This window comes from Ahaetulla prasina, chromosome 3, assembly GCF_028640845.1.
Source record: "Ahaetulla prasina isolate Xishuangbanna chromosome 3, ASM2864084v1, whole genome shotgun sequence".
In the NCBI taxonomy this organism is placed as follows: domain Eukaryota; kingdom Metazoa; phylum Chordata; class Lepidosauria; order Squamata; family Colubridae; genus Ahaetulla; species Ahaetulla prasina.
Window position 1 is genome coordinate 162,789,357 of NC_080541.1, and position 17,928 is coordinate 162,807,284.

Here is a 17,928-nt window from a genome sequence, read left to right on the forward strand (position 1 = left end):
TCCTGGAGGCTGGAAACTGCCCATTTGCCAACTTCCGGTGATACAGGGGTGGGGCGCATAGAATTATGGGTGTGGGCCCGCTCCTGGCACGCGATGGCAAAAAGGTTAGCCATCACTGATATATGCTATGAGCCTATGACTGTGCTCATAGGCAGAATATAAATGCTGAAAATAAATTATCTGCCAAGATTTGAAAATCGAAACCAATTGAATCAGACTCCAAGATATGTGACCTGTTCTGAAACAGTAATACAACATAAAAAGTATTTTAATAGTTCATACAGGCCGAAATCTTAAAGGTAGTCACTGAATGTATTTATGGAAAAACAATTCATTTTTATGTCAAGGGTGCCTTGCTAATCAGATAAGTGAGTATGCATCCAAAGCCAGGCAGTATTTCATGTGTGACATCATTGTGTACTACAGCCATTGTTGTGGTTAATGCACAATTATATCAGCTGTAGGGAATTAACAACACAAACATTAACTTTTGGACTGTATTTCAATTTTAACAAGTAAAATCGAAGTTTTTTAAATGGCACAATTATAGTACCTAACATTAAAACAAAGTAGCATTATATCATTCAGCCTTAAAGCTAAGGTGTATGAAATGAAAAACTATCCAGAGATCAAACAGGCTCTTGCTTAATTGTTTTTAATTGTGTATGCAGAACTGGTCTAAGAGCACCCAGATTGCAAACATTGCATCAGACTTAATAAAAAGTGTTTCTGTCCAAATTGCTATGCTTGCAGGGGCTGCATCCAATGGTGTATTTGGATGGCCTGATTCCAAGAATGGAATAGGATCTGCCTGGATAAACAGGTTTCTCTTCTTTCTTCAGTTTCTGAAATCTGTTCTGGAAAGATGTATATGTGAGGTGAGGTGAAGAGGGAGACATGAGCATGATGATGCACTGCAGAAAGAGAAGTCCCTTCATATCATTTAAAATATAGATACGTGATCTGAATCTCAGTTCATTCCCAAGCATAAGACATGATTTTTCATGTAGTACAAATAAACTAGAGGGAGATTAGTTTTCAAGCATTATATCCAGAAATAACAATAAGGTAACACCAATTAAGGGGATTCAAATGAGTAACAATATTTCTTTTATTAATTTTATAGGGCGATCTGCATATTCTTACAGTCAACTTCTTAAACAATTCCTTCTCTTAATGCTAAAGATAGAACAACATTCTTTTTTCTCCAGCTTTTTCTAGACAAATTTGTCTGGCTGACTGCTAAGGTTAGCCTTTCTTCTAGTTATCATTGCCACTTCAAGGGCCAAACAGGGTACAGTATATCCAAGTTACCCATATGGTTTCATATAGTTGCATTAGGTAACAGTAACAGAGTTGGAAGGGACCTTGAAGGTCATGTAGTCCAACCCCCTGCTCACGCAGGAGACCTGTACTAGGGATTCGAACCGCCAACCTTTCTGATTGACAAGCTTAGTGTCTTAGCCCCTGAGCCACCTAGTCAGGCAAACTCCAAGCAGGGGCCGTGCTCCCTTGCCATCCATGACTTAACATTAAAAGACCATGTATGAGGAATATTCTTGCAACCATCTTGTGATAATCACTTCCCTAAAACCTTTCTTTTTATTCTTTAAAATCCTTAATTAAAAAGGATAAGATGTAATGTGTGTGCGTGTATGTATATGTGTGTGTATGAGTGCTGAAATGTAAAATTTGTTACTACCGGTTCTGTGGGCATGGCTTGGTGTGGGGGGGATAATGTGACTGGGTGGGTGTGGCTAACTTATTTTTTACTTTTAAAAGCATTTTTTCTACAACCACTTTGGCCGAAGAGGTTGTAAAAAAAATGATTTTAAAAGGCTCCTCTGACGATTCCAGCTGAGTTGCCTGATTGTCATAGGCTTTTCAGTACTTTTAAAAGCTTTTTTTTTTTTTGCCTTTACAAGAAAAGAAAAGTCTCTGGCGATCAGGCAACTTAGCTGGGATCACCAGAGCCTTTTAAAAGCATTTTTTCTACAACTTCTTTGGCCAAAGAGGTGTAGAAAAAAAATGCTTTTAAAAGGCTCTGATGATCCCAGTTGAGTCGCACGATCAGCAGAGGCTTTTTAAAAAACTTTTAAAAGCATTTTTTCAGCCGAAGAAAAAATGCTTTTAAAAGTAAAAATAAAAATATCTGATGATCACGTGGCTTAGCTGGGCATTGGGAGGGGGCAGGGATTTTTGCTACCGGATCTCCGAAACACCCGCCGCCATCGCTACCGTATCGGGTGATCCAGTCCAAACCGGGAGCATTTTACCCCTGATGTGTATGTGTGTGTGTGTGTGTGTATGCACACATAAATATACGCACATACATATACACACACATATATATGCATACAAATATATATATATATCACAGAGGGAGGGAGGGAGAGGGAGAGAGAGAGAGAGAGAGAGAGAGAAAGGGGGTGAACATTCATTCTTCCTAGAAACTGGGGTCCCCAATATCTAGAAGATATCAAGTGATTAAACACTAGATTAAAAATATTTGAAGCTTCTGGAAATTAAGAACTACCTGATGTATCCATAAAATCTCCATGAATAAAGCTCAACTCAAGGGAGACTAACATTCTTAAAGCAAGTGTTATTTTCTGTCACTTTCTGTCATTTTCTGGAATATCCTTTTCTTTGTGTCTGACCAATTTTCTCTACCTACTTATGTTTTGCTTTTATTTTCAACCAGTTTATTTTCTGATATTTTTTTTTTTTAATTCCAAAGCTTCGAAACAGTGAAAGTTACTGAGTGGAAAATGGAACTTTATTTAATATTATATTCTTGATTAAGTAGGAGGCCAAATTGTTTATAAAGAATCATTTTTAAAATATTATTTGTAATTCATGCAGTTTGAAATAATTGTGGAAAAACGTGAAGAGAAAAATAAACTATTATCCAGAGAAATGTATGAAATGTCAGACATCACTATACAGTAATTCATATTTTATTTACTACAAACAAATATTTGGAAGAAATAAACAAAAAAAAAACCCCATATCATTTTGTAAACCAGTGAATAAAAAAATGAATTTTGATATCACTGAAATAAGCATGTAATATAAACAGTCATGTACAAAAAATTCCATAGCAAAAGATAAATGTTGTGAAGTCAAAGATATGCAGTTAGTCAATCACTTTATGTTCTGCTTCTTATTAGCCCTTTCTTTGCTTTTTAAAGGTCTATTTTTTAAACCAGAAATGTCAGGATATCTGGAACAGAAATGTACAATAAAATGTGTCCCTTGGCCTACTGATCTATTAATCTTTCAACTACAGCCAGAAAACTGGATGAGCCATGAAAAGGTTATTATATATCGTTACCTTGTGTATAATGGTCAGACATTCATTATCCTCACTGTAGTTTAAACAAAGGTGGTAGGAGCAAAATCCAAAATAAATTGCACATTTTCTGAAACACTTTAGCAGCCTGGTGACTTTAGTGACTTTTGTTCTACGACCTTCACATTTCACACCTATATTACTCAGGAATCCATAGTTGAAGAAATATAAATTCTCAAAGAAAAGCACACACACTATCAGCTGAAAAGCAAACAAAAAGAACTAATGTCCTGTAACTAAAAAAATGTTCAAACAAAATCACAGTAATTTAGTTCCTCAGCTACTCATGGGATTCCACAAATAGATTTTTCAAAAAATGCTAGTCCCTTAACAGCCTCCTAATTTACAGAAGATCCCTAGTAAACAAAGAGAAAATGAAAAATTAAACTATGCATGAATATGAAAACTGTAATTCTACCTTCTTTCACCAAATGTATCAATGATTTTAAGAGAAATATATATATATATCAAAATCATAGCACTAGAACTTGCTTTATTAGGTTATCTGGCACTCTCCAGATGTGCTGGATTAAAGCAGATATCAGTGATTGCTAACCTTTTCTGGAGCAAGTGCCCAAAGTGCGTGGGCGCCCAAACCCCCAAGATGCAATGCGCTCATGGCCCCGCACATGCACCCCGCCCCCCGCACATGGGTGGCAGAGGCTTGAAGACTAGTTGCCTGGTGGTAGGCTCATGCACATATGTGACTGAGCTGAGCTGGGGTGACGGCTCGCATACCCACAGAGAGGGTACTGCATGCCACCTCTGGCACACATGCCATTGGTTTGCCATCACGGGCATATATCATTCTCAGTTGGAAGACTATCTGAAAATTCTGAGACACAGTCCAATTTGGAGAACCTCATATGAAAAGCTGCTCTCAAACTGTGCCTTGAGTGGATAAAATTGCAGCACTAAAAAAAGAACTAGTTACTACAATATGTAGCTTGAAAAGTTATTGCGCTTTTTTTCAAAGTTTCACAAAACATAAACTGTTGAGCAAAGTAGGAAAAACAGTTGCCGAATCTTTTATACAAAAGGGCATCCAGACTTTACATAATGCGATCTATACACAATAGTATAAGCTTCATTAGTTTGAGAATGCAATAAGAATCAGATCCTTCCAATCAGGACATGAAACTTTTATTATTTATTTTATTTTATTTTATTTTATTTTATTTTATTGCATTGCATTGCACTGTATTGTATTGTATTGCACTAAATTTTATTTTATAATTTCATTTCATTTTATTTTTCTTGTACTTCTTTGTTTTTGTTAAACAGGTCATCAAAAATAATTTGAGCCAAATCAAATTGAATCATCTTTATTTAGTCACTGAGCAGTATTACAAGAAAAGAGAAGAAAACAAATTACTATGAAAGCCCGTTACCAAAGAAATTATCACAGAACAATAAAAACAGCCCAGTTAAACCAAAACTCTGAATAATTGTGTGGGCTCAGTTGAGATATTTTGCTACCTGAGATGTAAACGGCTAACATCCCTTCAAAGGTCATGTGTATACATTTTCAAATTCAAAAATAACTGAGGAAGCAAAGCATGTCTCGGGATAGCTTGGGGTCAGGTTACCTGAGAAACTGCCTTTTTCCAAAAGTTTCTACCCATCCAATCTGATCCAACAGATTGGGCACATTGCAGATCCGTTAGCAAAAACATGCTGAGTGGCAGAAACTAGAAAATGAGCATTTTCTGCCCCTCCCTTACAGAATATTCTTTCTTCAGAGATTAGAATGGTCTCAATCCTGTTGGCTTTTCACAAAAATTTAAAAACTTGACTTGGACCCAGTCTTGGATCTTGGAACCTGTTAAGAACCTGTTATTTGTTTTTACTAATAGTTCATTAAGTATGCATGGTTGCTACTTGTACTTATTTATTTTATGGAACTTTTTATTGCTTTAATGTTTTGTAAATTGTGTTAATTATTTTAGCATTCTAGAATTGTAAGCTGCCCAAAGTCACTTGGTTGAGTTGGGTGGCTATAAAAATTAAATTTGAAGATGGTAGAGGACAGGAAGGCCTGGAGGAATGTTGTCCATGGGGTTGCGATGGGTCGGACACGACTTCGCAACTAATAACAACAACAAAAATAGTAAACGAATGAATAAATGAATAAACAAACAAATAAACATCATCATGTTAAAAAAAGACACTATCAAATAACATGTGCATGTGTTTCTATCTCCCTAGAGCCACAAACGGCAAAGTCTATAACTGTAAGAAATTTCTTGAAATCTACTCAGCAACAGTACAGAATGAAAAGGGTTAAAAACAATCTCTGGAAAAGTCCCTTCTCAAACTTGGGGCTAATTCATAGAAATACTCCACAAATAGAAGGCTTATGACAGTCTAACATAAATTGGATGTAAGATTCAAGACCATTGGCAAGATTTTCTGACAATCACTATCCCAAGGCCAGAATTTCTCAACATTGGCAACTGTGAGATATGTGGACTTCAACTCCCAGAATTCCTCCACCAGCATGCTGAAGATCACACATCTTAAAATTGCTATGGTTGAGAAGCATTGCCTTGGACTAAATTTTATAACTTCAATGCAATAATCCCCTACAACAGGATTTACAGAAATCATAGAGGTGAAAAAATAAGTGAGAAAGCTAATGCAAATTAAATAAGAGCAAAAATGAGAACTATTGCTACCAATTATTGATATTGGCATTGCTGTGATTAAAGATGCTGCAAGAAAGAGCACTATAACCTACAGATTTGGTTGCTCCTGAGAAAATGACCAAGATCTTCCATCTCTAGAAGAGGGAAACATTTCATATGACTGAAATAAATCTACGAAAATGACAAGGAATACTCTCAAAACTCTATAATTTCAGGCCAGTCAGTGATGTCTTCTCAACTGGAATATTAGCTCAGTTGTGACTGAGAATGTAACAGTATTTTTATTTTCCATGTAGAGATTTTAGATAGATAGATAGATAGACAGACAGACAGACAGACAGACCAACCAGTACTGTTCTTTAGTGACATAGGCCTAGTAAAGATAGTCCTCAACTTACAACAGTTCCTTTAGTGAAAAAAGTAACTTATGAGCGTTTTTCACACTTATGACCATTGCAGCATTCCCATGGTCAGGTGATCAAAATTCAGATGCTTTACACTGGCCAACGATAATGGACTTGCGCCCATAATGGAGGAGAGTGCTGACACCTGCCGTCTCAATATGTTGGGGGAGAGACCCTTTTCTAGTCCCATTTGTAAGAATTGGAGGACGTGGAAAACTGATGCCTCTGTTGGGTTGGCAGAACGAGATGTGCACCATGTGTCGAAGGTCTGCCACGTGGCCTCATAGATCCTAGTTGTAGATTCCTGGTGGGATGCTTGTAGTGTGGTGATGACCTCCTCTGGCAGATTGAAAGCCCTTAGGAGATCCCGCTCAACCTCCACGCGGTTAGATGAAACCATTGAGGATTGGGGTGTTTGAGTGGTCCTTGAGTGAGACAAATCCTGCTGTCTGGAATCTGCCAGGATGGCGCTATGGAGAGTCTGAGGCGGTCCGCATACCACGGCCTCCTGGGCCATGCTGGGGCTAACAGGATTTGTTCTGTCCTGTGTAGGATAAGCTTGGTTATTACTTTTGGGATCAGAGGTAACGGAGGGAATGCGTAGAGAAGGACTGGTGGCCACGGGCAATGTAAGGCATCCACAGCCTCGGCCCCCGGGGTCGGATAACTGGAGTAAAACCTGGGAACCTGGTGATTGGCCCTGGAGGCGAACAGATCCACTGCTGGGATGCCGAATCTGTCCATTATCTCCCAGAACAAGTTGGGATGAAGGGACCACTCTGCTGGGTCGATGGAGTTGCGGCTGAGAGAATCTGCCTGTACATTCGAGCTTCCTGTTATGTAATCCACTGTGAGAGAATTTAGGTGTGATTTGGCCCACAGGCCAAGGCGCAAGGACTCCTGCATGAGTGCTGTTGAATGAGTGCCCCCTTGTTTGTTGACATGTGCCTTCGCCGTGGTATTGTCTGTCAGGATCAGGACATCTTGCCCTGCTATCAGATGACTGAAGCTGCGGAGGGCCACGTAAATAGCCTGGAGTTCTAGTAGATTGATGGGTAGATCACTCTCCTGTTGCGACCAACGACCTTGAGCTAGATTGGTCCCCGAGTGGGCTCCCCAACCGAAAAGGCTCGCATTTGTGGCAATGGTGATTCTGGTAGGATCCCAGAAGCAGCTGCCCCTGGATATTGCGTTGGAGGAACACCAAGCCAAAGACTCCCGAACGTCCGGAGGAAAGGCGATCTTTGACCAGGACGTACTGCGTTAACGCTTTTGATAAGGTAGGAGGTACCATTGCAGGCTGTGTAGGCGAGACCATGGAACGATGCCGAATGAGGAGACCATTTTACCGAGCAGTTGAGAATTGGAATAGAGAAGACCGAGCGTGAACCCTGCAGTGATTGGCCAAGTGGGAGAGACTGGCCCTATGGTTTTCCGAAAGGAATACCATGGAGGAGGATGAATCTATGATAATCCCTAGATTGAGAATCCTGGTGGATGGGGAAAAGTGACTCTTGGCCCAATTGATGGAGAACCCATGGAGTTGAAGGGCATTGATGGTGACCTCCAAATCCTGTTTAGCTGACTGAAGGGAAGTGGATTGGATGAGAATATCATCCAAGTACGCTTGCACCCTTATGGGGAAGGAGCGTACATGAGCCATAAGGGCTGCCATAATTTTGGTGAAGACTCGTGGAGCCGATGAGAGACCAAATGGTAGAACCTTATATTGGAAATGGCGGTTCACACAAGCAAACCGAAGAAATTTGCGATGCCCTGGATGGATGGGAATGTGGAGGTAGGTTTCCATTAAGTCAATTGACGCCAGGAAGTCTCCCGGCCGAATGCCTTCCAAAATGGACGAAACGGAATGCATTTTAAACCGGCGGTAGATGATATACCGGTTTAGGGACTTCAAACCAAGAATTGCCCTCCAACCCTCCCAAGGACTTTTCCACTATGAAGAGCCGGGAATAGAATCCCAGCCCCTGTTAATCTGCTGGAACTGGCTCAATGGCGCAGATGGAAAGAAGATGTTCAATGGCAGATTTGACTAGCGCCCGGTTAGGAAGGTTACAGGATACGGGGCATCGTAGAAAAACCCTCGGGGGTTCAGAGGAGAACTGAATAGAGAGGCCTTCCCTGATTGTGGATTTGACCCATGAGTCTGAGGTTATTTGATCCCAGTTGTCCGCAAAATGGGCCAGACGCGTGCCAACTGGGAGAGAGGAGTGATTATTTGTTACGTCTAAAGGTACGCCCTCTCCCTCCCTGGTAAGCCTTGCGGGCAGGGAATCTGGAACCTTGTCTGACCTGGAAATCGGAAGATTGCGAGCCCCTGGTTGCTGGAAATCTTTGGGAACAATGTCCGTAAAATGCATCCATGGTTCGAAAGGACTGGATTCGGCTGTAAGGTAGAGGACTGGTTTCACTCCTTCTGGAAGCCAATGGTAAAATTTTTCTTTTGTGCCTAGTTTCCACTAGGAGCGGCTCTAAAGGGGCTCTGAAGAGTTTGTCCCCTGAGTATGGTGCTGCTGCCAGACACCACTTATTGCGGGCGTCAGCCTGCCAGTTGCGGAGCCAGAGGAGGCGTCTGGAGGCTACGGTTGTACCTATGGCTCTGGCTTGCGAACCGGGCAGCATTCAGGGTGGCATCTGCAGAGTATACTAATGAAGCCCTAATTTTATTAAGATCCTGGTAGGACCTAACATCAGAAGCTGAAATCCTATCTTGTAGTTGCTTTAGCCACAACAAAGAAGAGCGGTCAAAAAAGGAAGCTGATATGGCTGACTTGACCACCCACTCTGCCGCTTGGTGGCCTTTAATGAGAAGCTTTTCTGCCCGTTTGTCCTCAGGGCATAATGTTTCATCCGGGGGTCCCGTGATAGGAGCAGAAGAAGTTAACGCTACAATAGGTGGGTCTACTGAAGGAACCTGTAAAAGTGTTTCCAGATTGGTAGCTAAGTTGTAAAGGCATTTGTCCATACCATTAGGGTTAGGACCGGAACCTGGAAAGGCCCACCGGCATTGTACTACGTCCTCAAATAACTTGGGGGCAGGGACCGTTTCAGTTTCCACTGAAGGTTCTACAAAAAGAGCATTGGTTGGATCCGCCTCTGCCTGAGACCCTGGAAAAGAATGAACAGCTCCTAATCTGGTGGTATTCTGGGCTTTAAATAAGAGTGAGCGAAATAAATGAGGTTTGAATAAGCCGATGGCTGATCAGGTTCCAAGCCTTCATCATCAGATAATGATAATTCTCTATTTACTCCCTCATCAGAGAAAGAACCCTGACCTTCCAGCTCCAAATCCTGATAATGACTGGTCTCCGTCATCTCAGCCGAAGTCTGGCTCTGAATAATCCTGGAGGAATGCTCCCCAACCACTGGTGAGGAGCTGGGCTGCATGCATTGGGCAAAACCCTGTTTAATGGCTTCTGATATCATCTGGCCCAGAGCTTCAGGTAATTGAAATCCTGATGTGGTAGAAGGAGCTAATCCTTGTGGAACAGGAGGAGCCTGAAATGTGGGAAGGTCAGGGAGAGGTTGGAATAAGGGTCCCAAACTGGCTGGCGATTGTTGACCTGATGGGGCCAAACGGTCAGGAGACCAGGCTGTAGAACCCCCGTGAGTGGAAGAAGCCCTGGCCGGGCTTTGGCCTCTGGACGGAGGAGCTGGAGGCTCAGATAAGGGCAGAGGGCTAAGGCCCGTGCTTGTTGTTTGGAGCTGGGCTTTGTTAATGACTCTTTCCAGAGCTTTGTGCCTGCGTTCTTCTGCCCTGGCTGCCCTGGAAGACTTGGTTTTAGGTGGCTTGGGGTGGGAGCTTGAATCCCTGTGGGAGGAGGATGAACCTTCCCCTGGATCGGAGGCATGCCTGCTTCGGTCCCTGGAAGCCGCATGGGCCGTTTACGACTTGTCCACCATTTTAAAAAGCTGGAGGATACAGGAAGAGGCGGGGCTTAAAAGAAAATTCAGCAGACTTGGTCCTAGCAAGCAGGTGCAAGATATTACCCATCCTGACAGGCATTCCCACCGACTGGGAGAATACTGAAATTATTTTGGGAAATGATTTGTACCAATTGTAATAATGCCATGAAACTAAATATTTTCCTTTTCTGATACTATGAGTACTATACTTAGATGGTTACCATTTTTCATTTGTGGGCAAGGTCAGTTACTGTGTATTATTTCTCTTTGAACCTTTATAGTCTGTACCAGAAACAATGGTGCTGAAGAGAAAGGAAAAAGGATCTCTAGAGATATGAAGAACATAAACTATAATATAAAGAGATGAAACAGACTGGTCCTGTTCTTGCAATACATTACTCTCAAATTTTTAAGGGTGCCTTAAAATCGCCTGAAAGTTGGATTGCTATTTAGGAAGTCTATACTTGGAAAAAGATTCGGAGGAAAAAAACAAATGGAATCACTCACAGTCTGGAAAAAAAACCTCTCCAAACAACATAGTTTTATGAGTTAATAAAATGTTGCTAATTCTGCCAACAGAAAAGAGAAGAATCTTGACATGTACTTTGCATTTAAAACTTCAACTTTCTCCAAAAATCTAGCTTCCCGGCATCTTCCAATGAACTCTAACCTCAACAGATGAAGGCTAATTGACTAACAGCTGTTCTTATATCTCCATCTGGGGTAAACCTTGCTACTCTTTTCATTCTAAGTCAGCAACAATTGGACAAGGGCTTTAAAACTGTAAGGATGATTATTTTTCTATATGTATAAACTATAAATGCACATTCCGGTAAATGAAAAGAGACTACAGTAGTATAAGTAATTGCAAGTGAGAATTTAGAACCAGGAAGGGACTGCAAATAATTCATATAGCTTTATGACCCATAAACTCTGGACATTAGGATTCCAGCATGGATTGACCATTATAAGATGGAGGCAGGCAGAAGGATCCACATCACCTCAGGGATTTATATAGTTCTGTAAGATTTCAATGGTAACTTGCCTAACTGAGCTTTGTGGAATAATGCTCATAAGGAAGGGTAGTCCTACATCCTATCCCAACCAGTGGCAAATACATTTATTGAAGCATCATTGGCTTATGATATAAGAAGATATGAATGGATAAAGATTGATGAACCACATTGAATAATTCTGTTGCTTCGCTTTTGTGTTATCTTCTCCTGCACTGATGTGCACTAACCTGAGCAGACAATTTCCTGAGGCAGCAAGACACTAAAAGATATCTCTACCAACTCTGTCTAATTTGGACAGATGCCTCTCTGTTCATCCATTGAGAAAACAATGTGACTGACTAGATAACCTGAAGTGATTTATGCCGGAACTGAGGAATGCATGAAAGGGTCAGGTGTATTGTAACCTGGAATTACTACCTAAATTGCTGCTCACTTTGTCCTACTGACTGCTCTTAGTGTGTTCACTGGAGATAGAGAGCCATCCTAACAATGACCAAAAGTTGACCAGCTCCTTAGTGTCCTAAGCTGTCAATGATGAGATTTCACAGGAAAACTGTGGCAAAAGGATTTTGATGGGTACCCTGAGAAAAATATAGCTTCAGAGTGCCTGCCATTTTATCTAGCCCTTAAGCGCTGTCTCATCAATGAGTTATAACTGTTCATTATAGATAGGCAAGGTAAAATTCAGGAAGCTTGAAGCCCCTAGAAAGACATGCTAGATAGCAATATTTAAAAGAAACAGATATATGTTCATCCATGAAAAATGTCTTATAGAATGTGACTGTAGAGTAACTGGTGTTGAAGTGTGTTCAATGTTCTTTATGAGTGGTTTCACAAATCCCAAAATATTCTGCATTCTTTATCCCAGGCCATAACAGCTTCATTCCAAATTTCGTACTAAAATCTGCATGCAAAGCAATTCAGATTAAAGCATCTTCCTATTGGATCCAGATTCCAAGAGCCAAAAGATAAAATGTCAGGTGGGTCATAAACTGCTATAATTCACATCCTGGCTTTAAAAAAAAATCCCAAACATATGGAATAGGTTATTCGTAGTAAAAAGGGAAATCCTCACTTCAGAAATAAAACATCAGATGATAACTTGGTTTTGGCTTTCTCTTCTGCCTCTAACTTTACTAGCAGATTTGTGTATGCAAAATTAAAAAGTAAAAAAAATAAGGAAAACTTACAGTGTTTAAAATCTGAAATGGCATTTATTTTCTTTTTTATTATTTACCTTTATCTACTTCATTTGACATGTTCCAATGTGACGTAGGTATTAAATCAGCGGTAGCTGACACATTTGTTCCTGAAAGAAAAGAGAAAAAAAGTCAACGCATAAACATTGTATAAACTAGGGAATATAGGACTCACATATTTTGACAAGAGACTTTTACATGCCAAAAATACATGCTCTGGTTGTTTAGATCTCATGAGTGTGCTGTATTGCCAGAATTGTTCAGAAGGAACAATAAATGCAAATACTGTTTATTGAAAAAACCCAATAATTTCTGGAGATTTCCTGATTGTTTTAAAGAAGCAAATCAGTAAATATCTGGAATGACAAACCAGATAATTTGGGAGAGTTCAGGTTTTTCTATTTATTTTTGGCAACAGAATACTACTGTGGCATCAATTAATTACTGTGTATTGAAAAAATGGTAATTATAGAAATGAAAGGAAAAAAAATGGTAATTAGTCTTTCAGTTTTAAAAATGTATTTAGCCATCAGGAGGAATTCTAAGAATGGAATGGGATGGGAGAGGGTGGAATGACAGATAACACACCCTACCTTAGAATATACTGGCCAATAATACTGGCCAATACAGGCAACTGGGGTAGGGACGATGGATGGGTTTCTTTATACTTCGTGGAATTTAACTACACTAGTCTAAAGCTTCTTGGAAAAAAATTAAAAGAATACTGATCCGTTGGACCCTGTTTTTTTCAACACTCAATTGCCGATTCTATAGAACAGAGGTGTCAAACTGGCAGCCCGGAGGCTAGATGTGTCACGTGCAGGCCACGCCCACCCGTTCCACAAATGGGAAGTTACGAAACATCACATGACGGCAACATGACGCCATGAGTTTGACACCTGTGCTATAGAGAATGTGGTTCTACTCAAGTGTGAGTGCTCATGTTTTTACTTTTAAAAAATGTATATCGAGATTGCAGTAAAAGGAGGTCACTTCAGTACACAATTGTACTGTTTTGATAGTGTAATTTAAACAATAATAATTGAAATATTAAAATGTTGGGCAAGTATATTCTTAGAAGAAGAATTATGATATTATAAGCATGGGCCAGTTCTGTACATTTATCTATGCACTAGGTTTTTTGAACACTTGAACTTGACAATCTGTATTAACCAAAGATACTACCAGCATTTTTTTTTTATTTCAAAATGCCCCACAAATGAATTAGGTAGAAGAAACATTTATTTTAGCTACTGGCAGTGAGTATAAAAATACATTTAGTTTGTATAGATTTCATGGTGCTTAAGTAACTCTTGTTTCTACTATAATTTATAGAACAAGGGGGGAAGAAAACAGCAGTAAATCACAAAACATACCTCTGTGACATATATTAAATAAACTAGTTTTTATATATATTTATTTTATATTATAGTTTAATCAGGAATAAGAAAAAATGGGCACTTAAATATATACTAGTATAAGTAGTACACATTCCTAAAAAGACAGATATTTCTAATTCAATACGATTGGTGAAAATGCTATATAAATATAGAAAGAAAGATAACTTCTTCAAGCCATTGTAACTAATGTGTCCAGTCTAATAATTTTTGTAACTACAAAAATATCCAAAGTGTATTTCCTTTGTTTTCCTTTTAGTTTCCATACCATATTTGACTGAAAAGAATGCAAGCATCTATCAAATCAAGAAGATTTTCTGAACAATGTATGTTGGATAAGTTAAATCCAAAAAGTAACTATAGCTCATGATCACATTGTATGGTATCAGTATTTAGCTGAACTTATCATTTTCTCCGTAATATGATAAATAGGTGTCAGCAGTGGTGGGATTCAGCCAGTTCGCACCATTTCGGGAGGACTGGCTGTTAACTTTCTGAGCAGTTTGGTGAACTGGTTGTTGGAAGAAATCATTAGGGCAGAGAACTGGTGGTTAAATTATTTGAATCCCACCACTGGGTGTCAGGCATATATGAAATCATAATTTTGGGGAAATTATTTCTAATGTTTATAGAAATGTGATCTAAAAGTCAAACTCATCTTCCATTGATGTTTGCAAGCTGGGCATCACAATTTCTCATTACTGTAACAATTTGGTATTATTTTGTGTTTTTTATTCTCAGTTACCAGTTCATTTTTACTATATGTTGTATATTTTAACAATTACATGGATACATATACATACATACATACATACATACATACATACATACATACAGTTCTGGGAATGTGACCCCCAGAACTCAGGATGTTTCCACAAAGCCCATTACCATTACAGGAAGTCACATTCCCAGAACTCAAGACGTTTCCACACAGCCCATTACCCAGGTCGTTACAACACAAAAGACTAATGGGCACACAACTAGGACAATACCCACAGAGGAGGCTACAAAACAGCCGACTAATCTGCAAACATCCACTCCACCTACCAATCAAGATGCACCCACACAGCCAACCAACCTGCTTACAGCAACAAAGCCAACACTCCCCACCTCCCCACCAATATTTATGGAGAGACGGCAGCTCCGACCACGCTTTGCTCGCACGGGCGCAGAGCTGTAAGCACCAGCCTGAAGATGACGAGTGAGACCTCGTTGAAACATTGCCAAGATACTCTCAACCTTACATTGGAAAAGACCTGAATATGCCAAGACCTACATACTTATACCCGTGAAAACCTACAAATATCTATCTATCTATCTATCTATCTATCTATCTATCTATCTATCTATCTATCTATCTATCTATCTATATTTATTTTATTTATTTTATTAAATTTCTATACCGCCCTTCTCCCGAATTTACAGCCAAATATAAAACAATATTCATAATAAAAATTAAAAACCCTATAAAAATCTGCTAGTTCCACATCAACTGATATTATTAGTATATCAAGGAACCAAGTTATTTTGAAGCAGATCGTATTTGCTTTTGCTTCTGACATTTTTTTACACTTTCCATGATGATGTTAACACCAAAAGGAAATTGTGTGATGACTAGTATATGCTACAAGACATCTTGTGGCTAAGGTGCTACAAGAATCTTTGTGGATTTTCCTGCAAAAAAGAAGTAATAAGATAGCTGGAAACTCTGTAATTTATACCGGGGGCCACTCTGTAATTTATACCTCAGGGGCCACTAAATCCATAATTTTAAATCCCGTGAACTACTAATATGATCTGCCTAATGACTGGGTGGGCATGGCTAGGTGGTCATGTGACTGGATGGGCGTGGCCATCTCAATGTCACTCACATTGTGAGCTGCCTTACCGGCTTCTATACACCCCTCCCCTGCCAGCCACTCCTCACCTATCTGCTCGGGCTCCTTAGGGCCCCAAAAGGAAGCAGTTGTTGGAGCTAAGCAGCCACCATGAGAAAGAGTTGGCAAAACAGCTGGCTCAGTTCAAATTGGATCTGACCAAGAAGGAGGCTCAGCAGAAGCACCTCACTGAGGACTATGAGCATAGGCTTTCCAAGCAGAGGGAAGACCTCCGGGAGTGCAAGACGAGGTACTGGCGCCTGGAGGCTCAGCAGGCTCAGCCAGTTCCAGGCCATGAGGCAATCCCACTGGAACAAGGGCCTCCACCAGCGGCATTTTCCTCCAGCCTTTGCCAAAGCCCCACACCAGGACGCTGAAGTCGGAATTTCTGCCCCCCTGAAACCCATACAAAAAGACCCCGAAGGGGGAGACTGCAACAACACAAACATGCATTGCACGTATCCAGCCCAGGAGCCATAGTTTGTGGACTCCTAATTTAGTGTAATATAAAAAATGGAAATAATTTTTCTGTGGACCAAAATTTTCTCATGGACCACTAGTGGTCCATAGACCACCAGTTGGTGATCACTGATTTATACAATTCGTAAGAACCTATGATACAGGTTTTGTTTAATTAGGCATAACTGTTTTCTATTAATGTCTTGGGCATTGAACAGGAAGTAGGTCTGATCTATATGCATCTCTAAAACTTTAATGGGTCCTTCAATTAGGATTATAGAGTTTTAAATATAAAATTTAGAAAGCCCGATATAAAGCAAAACAAACAAACAAACAAACAAACACCAACCCTCATTTGAGAACATACAGTATAACCAACCACATTAGGATTTTCATCAGCTATTATGAAGCATAGTACAAGGTAATATTTTGCTTAGATTTTTGTTTCAGACTGGAATGCTTTACCCAGGAATGAGAACACACACAGAGCTACCAGTCTTTTAAAGCTCACAAGCCTCCTCAAAGTGTGAGTAAGTTTGGAGATCTGCTTTAGTGGATGAACTCTGCAGTCAATCATTCCTGAAATACACAAAAAAGAGGTACTTGGCAAAATTGCACTGCTTTAAACCACACTGCTATGTCCTTAATCCACACCAGGTGTGAAGATATTCAAAATTCTGGATGTGATATTAGTAAGCAGGGCAGAGATTAAAAATGCTCTGTGAATTTTTATGCTCATTTTATTTATTTATATATTAAATCAAATTACTATTGGTAGCCTACAGGATGAAAGTTGAAAAACCGATGGATAGATTAAAATCTATCAAAACAATCACAACGATAATAATAACTTACAGCAACACCCACAAAGAAATTTAACAATACAACAATTACAAAAAAAGAGGAAATTGAGTAGACACCTATAAAGTCTGCAAATGACAGAGTTGGGAAAGATGGATAACTTTAGACGAGAGATGATATAGGAAGTTTTAGAAAGGATTGAGCAGTAACCAAAATGAATAGGATGGAATTTACCACTGTTGTGATCCAGGACCAAGTAGGTAGTAGTAGACACAATTAACTCATTCTCAGCGTAGTCCAAACTAAATCAAAGTAAATTCTTCATAACACAATTCTTCAATCTTATCACCAACCTTGATCTAATTAGGCAAACTGCCAAAGGCTTTTCTTGGTAAAAATTCAAAAGCAGAAGCCGCCAACAAGAAATAAATGCAGCAAGGCAATCAACCTTGTTTTTTGGCAAAGAGCCCAAATGCCGTTGCTGGTCTTTTAAGCCTTATGGGAGAGGACAATCATCTCTTTGACCTACTCCCGAATCGTCCTCTTTGCTTTAGCTGCTCTTGCCTTCTGGCAGCTCTTCTCATGCGTGCATTAGGAACAGGCTCCTCCTGTTCCTCTGCCTCACTATTGTCAGCCTCTGGAGGCTCCAGAGTCTGCACGTCACTCCCAGATGGCCCTGGCCCCACTTCTGCCTCCGACGCAGAGCCCTCATCCGGGCCTTCCCCAGCCTCAAGGACTGGCCCATGTTCTTCCTCAGCCTCATCACTGTCTGACTCCGTTGCCAGCTTCACAGGCTGCTGGCGGACCACAACAACCACACAGAAATATAAAGTTCTGTATCACAA

The 17,928-nt window shown here is 40.0% G+C and overlaps 1 protein-coding gene across 1 annotated transcript in view; it reads right to left on the minus strand.

Moving 5' to 3' along the window:
* ROR1 (receptor tyrosine kinase like orphan receptor 1) overlaps positions 1-17,928 on the minus strand; it is a 184,902-nt gene that overhangs the window by 39,253 nt on the left and 127,721 nt on the right. The window contains exon 2 of the mRNA XM_058177472.1: positions 12,588-12,659. Coding sequence (XP_058033455.1) covers positions 12,588-12,659 — 72 coding nt within the window. The remainder of the gene's footprint in view (positions 1-12,587; positions 12,660-17,928) is intronic.